The sequence below is a fragment of the Epinephelus fuscoguttatus genome, linkage group LG15 (assembly GCF_011397635.1).
Source record: "Epinephelus fuscoguttatus linkage group LG15, E.fuscoguttatus.final_Chr_v1".
Taxonomy (NCBI): Eukaryota; Metazoa; Chordata; class Actinopteri; order Perciformes; family Serranidae; genus Epinephelus; species Epinephelus fuscoguttatus.
Window position 1 is genome coordinate 34,154,787 of NC_064766.1, and position 5,829 is coordinate 34,160,615.

At 44.3% G+C, this 5,829-nt stretch overlaps 1 protein-coding gene across 1 annotated transcript; it reads right to left on the reverse strand.

Annotated features, from left to right (window-relative positions):
* Nucleotides 1-837: 837 nt before the first annotated feature.
* glula (glutamate-ammonia ligase (glutamine synthase) a) lies at nucleotides 838-4,665 on the reverse strand. The gene is made up of 7 exons (XM_049598262.1): nucleotides 4,509-4,665; nucleotides 3,638-3,825; nucleotides 3,385-3,546; nucleotides 2,496-2,642; nucleotides 2,285-2,412; nucleotides 1,990-2,189; nucleotides 838-1,883 (listed from the first exon to the last, which is right to left on the reverse strand). Exons 2-7 carry the CDS (start codon nucleotides 3,801-3,803, stop codon nucleotides 1,571-1,573), a joined length of 1,116 nt encoding a protein of 371 aa, XP_049454219.1. The 5' UTR covers nucleotides 3,804-3,825; nucleotides 4,509-4,665; the 3' UTR covers nucleotides 838-1,570.
* Nucleotides 4,666-5,829: the final 1,164 nt, after the last annotated feature.

Below are 5,829 nucleotides of genomic sequence, written 5' to 3' on the forward strand. Positions count from 1 at the left end.
TGTGTAGTTTATGACACAGCACTTCTGGGAATACTGGGTACAGGCTGTTGTTGCAGTCAAGGAATATAATAACTGTCTCGTGAGTACACTAGTTTCCAGTTACTTCCCACAGGCTCCTAAAAACCCGCCAGAACAAAGCTGCCGTTGAGCTGCTGCCAAGATATCAGCCAGACTGAAACATCAGAACATTTGGCAAAAGCAAACACGGCCAGAGAGCCTCTACTAGAGTTACCTTTAGGTGCATTTCAATTCACTTTACTTTTTTTTTTTTAAATGTTTACTGCTGTCAGTAAAAGTCACCAACTGTTTTAACAGCTTTTGCAAATGTGATCGTTTATATTTTAGACTGGAGAGCAGCTTGAACTGTTCCTGCGGCCAACTAGGAAGTCCTGTTGATGAATTAATTGTAGTGTTCACAAGAGTCTTCAGACGAAGTAGTTGTGGAAATTAGCACCATTTTTAATGGGATGTCTGCTCCATCATTATCAATTAATGTGTTGAGACAGCTTTGAGCTCCAGACTCCTGAGTGTTGATCTCAAGTTCTATGAATCACCCAGTCTTTCAGTTAGCTTAGCTTTGCCTAGAGACTAGAAGCAAAGGGAAACAGCTTGCCTGGCTCTGCCTAAAGGTAACAAAACTGGTTTACGGGCATGTTCAAACTTTATGGTGCCGTTTTCCCTCTTTATGCCAAAGTAAGCTAACTGGCTGCCAGCCGTAGTGTTATTTAATCGCTCAGAGTGGTATCGATATTTTCTAACTCTTGGCAAGAAAGCAAAAAAGCCCATTTCCCAAAAGTACACCTATTAAGTCTTGAAGTCAAGAGTCGTACAGCCATGTTGTGATAAAAATAAAAGTTTTAAATGTATCAATAAAAAACACTTGGTCCAGTAAACGTGATGTTTTACCAAATCAGGTGCGTTACAATATCGCAGTTAACAAAAGGATAAAACTCCTTGAGGAAATCTACAAATGGCATTATGGACAAATCCACCACATTTGAACAACAAACGTCTGGGTACAGACATCTACAAAGTGTACCATACAAGTTGACCCAGTGTGTCAAAATCTGGAGACATCAAACATTTGCCATTTAAAAAATAGACACTTCATAAAATCAGAGAATTAGTAACATTGAAGACTGGATACTTGAAAAGGCAGGTCAACATATATTAACAGTACATGAACTAGTCAAGATTTATTAAGTTACACATGCTGTCCAGCCTTAGCAGCTCTACTCTTCAGTGTCCATGTGTGCTTTTAGTTCATTTTAGTCAACGACAGACAGAAAGGGAAAGAGATGACATGGGCTATAAAACAGTTACAAAAGCAGATCCCTTCTAAAGATGAGGGGAAAGACGTACCCTGCCATTACCAGCGTATAACTACCAAGGATATCATTACCTTGTCATGTTTAAGTTGACCAGCCAACTTTAAGCCATTAAAATGCAGGTTAAAAATCATCTCAGTGGGAGAGAGAGAAAAAAAAAAAGAACAAAACAAAACACAGTACTAGTTTAAAGAAAAGATAAAGTCAGGAGGGCAGTGGGAGTCAGTCATTGAGTTGTGGATTTAGTAATCCGTAGGTTCATCTCCCTCCTCGCCCAGCAAACAGGTGCGGATCAGGGCCTCGGTCACGGCGTACGGGTCGCAGTTGGCCGACGGGCGGCGGTCCTCGAAGTAGCCCTTCTTGTCCTGGCCCACGTTACGAGGAATGCGGATGCTGGCACCACGGTTGGCCACGCCTGCGGAGAATTCGTTGATGTTTGAGGTTTCGTGGTGGCCGGTGAGACGGCGGGCGTTGTCGAGCCCCCCTTTGGGGTCATAGGCACGGATGTGATAGCTGTGCCTCTTCCCAAGCTTCTCGATGGAATCTTCAATAGCTCTGAAAGCAGAAACGACACCATTCTTGTCAGAAAATTTTAAAACACATTAATGGAAAAACACCACATTATCAGTCAATTCAACCTCCTGATGCTTCTGACACTCACTTTAATCCACCGTCTTCCCTCATCTCTTTTGTGCTAAAGTTTGTATGGCAGCCAGCACCGTTCCAGTTGCCAGGGATTGGCTTGGGGTCAAACGAGGCAACAACGCCAAAATCTTCACAGACCCGGTGCAAGATGAAGCGCGCCACCCAGAGATGATCACCCATGTTAATCCCCTCACAAGGTCCAACCTGGAACTCCCACTGCAAACACAAAAACATTACATATTTAACTGGCTGATTACACCATCAATCATCCATCTGTAGAGTCCAAACATGGATTAGGATTTTGTCGTTACCTGAGCAGGCATCACTTCTGCGTTTGTACCACAGATCTCAACTCCAGCATACAGACAAGCTCTGTAATGGGCCTCCACTATATCTCTGCCATAGGCTTTGTCAGCTCCCACGCCACAGTAGTATGGACCTGTAAATACGTTGATTATTAAACGAACCATCTGGACACGTATTCATGTTTCTGTGCAGGAAAACTTCAAACTAGCTGCTTACCTTGTGGCCCGGGGAAACCGTTAGATGGCCAGCCAAAGGGGTGTCCGTCTGTGCCCAGGATGGTGTACTCCTGCTCCATGCCAAACCAGGGATGCTGGTCATCCACCATGGTCATCACCTTATTGCATGTGATTCGGAGGTTGGTTTCTGCAAGAGAAGTCAAATCAGGTTACCTGGGCTGGTTTTGCGACGCACCTTCAGTGTCAGCTAAACAGCAAGGAAAATTATAGGAGCAGTAATTTAGAATCCAACATGAAGGGTTGCTTTAGGGCTATGAAAGTGTGGGATGTGAAGAATAACACTGTAAACTGTATGAATGCTAGGTTACAAGTTGCTTTACTGATGCATCCATCACTTCGAAACATACAAGCTTCAACTTCTAAATGCATGCATCAGTGTGCACATAAAAAAAATTAGTGCATGCATGTGCAAAATATGTGTCAAAGCACGTCAATGCATGCACAATGTTAATTTGTGCTTGCATGCAACTGTATGCCATATTTTTCTCCCTACAAGGAAATCAACACAGCCATGTTTAATCTTTACACATTTAAATAGTTTGATGGGAACCACAGTGGGTGGCCTCGTTCAAGTCAGATTAAATGTTTGTTTTATTCAGCATATTAAGATAAAGTGATAGCAACTACATTTTTTCTTGGGCATAACCCACACCAGTCTCCCTATAAAGTAATGTCCCGCCCACCCTGCACTGTCAGACCAATCAAATCTAACTCAAGTTAATTCAGCATACTCCTACAACTCTAACAGTATTTTATTTTTTGGTTTTCTGTCATTATATTTATTTTACAGAGTTTAAATTAGTTGCCATGTCTGTTACGTTAATGCAAATCATTCCGAGATAAGATGTGCAGAGTCTGAGCTTTGTTACCTGCAGGTTTGCGGTTGTACTTGAGCACTTCACACAGCACCAGCTTGTTGGGGTCTTTGCGGAATGGATCCCGGAACATGGCGGCAGGAATCAGATACATGTCGCTGTTGGAGCCTTCAGACTGGTAGGTACTGGAGCCATCAAAGTTCCACTCAGGTAGATCTGCAAGAAGAGGAGAAGGGCTGCTAGATTAAACACGCTGCAAAGGTTTAAGGGATGATTACTATGAGTGCAGATTGTGGAGGCTGCTTACCTTCGATGCTTTTGGGCTCAAAATCCAGCGTCCTGGTTTTGCAGCGGAGCCCCTCTCCGGTCCCATCAATCCAAATATACATGGCTTGGACTTTATCGCCCTGAGGGAGCTCCATGTACTGCTGCTTCACAGCTTTACTCAATGTGGCGCTGGCGGACGTGGCCATCTTATTTCCTACTATAACACACCTGAGGATAAGAGGAGCAGAGGAGAGGAGAGCAGGTATGAGACCTCGGTGCGCTCTGGATCACATGTTGCGTAACAGGGTTTGGGGAGGGGGGGTGAGGGGCGCATAGGAGGACACAAAAACAGCACCATTGTTTTTTCTTCCAGAAAGGAGAAGGGATGCAAAAACGCGCTGAGGATGTAAAAGAAGCCACATCTCCAGTCTTTTCTACCCCTCTCCAGTTTGGAAACAAAGGGAGAAGCCGCTTGGCACCGCATGTGCATGACTATTAAGACTGGATCTAACGAGGCAGGCTGACTGCTCTCAAAGGAAACCACAATACAAAGCAACAAGCACACAAATTGGGCAAAAACCTATCGTTTACTGTACATCCTGTTGCCGTTACGTCTGTTGTAGCCATGGTTACAATAGTTTCTGCCACGCAGTGAGGCAATATTACATCATGGGCTTCCTCGTTGTGATCCCTCACTTACTATCTACAACCTTAAGCCTTATTTCAGCACAAGACTCATACATGTAAGAGACTAAATTAAAAGCTGGTGCCACTCTAGTGAGATCAAAGCCCATTAAAATAAGAGTTCAGTGTCTAAAGTCTGAAACAATGAAAAGTCTGGCACAGTCAGCTGAGCTCCTTCCTCACTAAGATCAAGTTAAAAAAAAGTCAGGAATAAGAGTTATAATTACCTGGATCAACGAGGAAATTGAAATAAAAACTAAAGGACTGGCAGGTCCAATGTCTTCTTGTGAGATGTTTCGCTAGTGGCTCTCTCATTCTCCGGTACCGAGACTCCGGGATCCGTGCACATTTATAAGAGCAGGAACTGGGACGTCGCGTCTTTGATTGGTCGGAGGGACGCAAGTGTGTTTACTCCAAGGCTGATTGAAGGCACATGCAGCCCGATCATTGGACAGGCTGCACACGGAGCCGCACCGCCCTCTAGCAGGCGCTGAGCCGAGTGTTTCTCAGCGTGTGCGTGCCCATGCACTCCTCTGTGTGTGTTTGTGTATCCTCATCCTCATCCTCACAGATTCAATCCGAGGAGATACAATTAACACAAAAACAGGAAAGTGTGAATGATGATGTGATGGAGGCCTTTGGGATCACGTGTTTTCCTTGTGGGAGACGGACTCGACCATGTGGGACTAAATGTACAAAACACACAGGTAGTTCTTATTGCAAGGCGCCACCGTGTGGTAGAATTCGGGTACTGCCTGAGTGTACTGGTTTTAATGGGAGAGGTTATGTAATCCCACCAAGAAATACCGCCTGGTTCAGACCAGTTTTGCCCTGGATGCCCACGTGAGCAAATTATGTGTAGAATGAATCCATAATAATCGCTATAACAATGCAGAGGTCTGTTCCACTTCTTCTCTGAATTGATTATTGAGTGTGCATCATAAATAAGATGCTTTGGTCTATTAATAGCATAATCACCACACTTTATTGTTCTAATATATTTGCCTAGTGTTCCTAGTGTGTTTACACTCATGGACACTTAATTAGGTGCACCTGTTCAACTGCTCCATAGCTAATCACATGGTAGCAACACAATGCATTTAGGCATGTAGACATGGTGAAGATGACCTGCTGGAGTTCAAACTGAGCATAAGAATGAGAAAAACAGGTGATTTAAGTGTCTTTGAGCTTGGCATGGTTGTTGGTGCCAGACGGGCTGGTCTTTCAAGCACAATCATCTCTAAGGTTTACAGAGGATGGTCTCAAAAAGAGAAAATATCCAGTGAGCGGCAGTTCTCTGGGTGAAACTGCCTTGTTGATGTCAGGGGTCAGAGGAGAATGGCCAGACTGGTTCAAGATGATAGAAAGGCAACAGTAACTCAAAGAACCACTGGTTCCAACCAAGGTGTGCAGAAGACCATCTCTGAACCAACAACACGTTGTCCAACCTTGAAGCAGATGGGCTACAGCAGCAGAAGACCACACCAGGTGCCACTCCTGTCAGCTAACAACAGGAAACTGAGGCTACAGTTCACACAGGCTCACCAA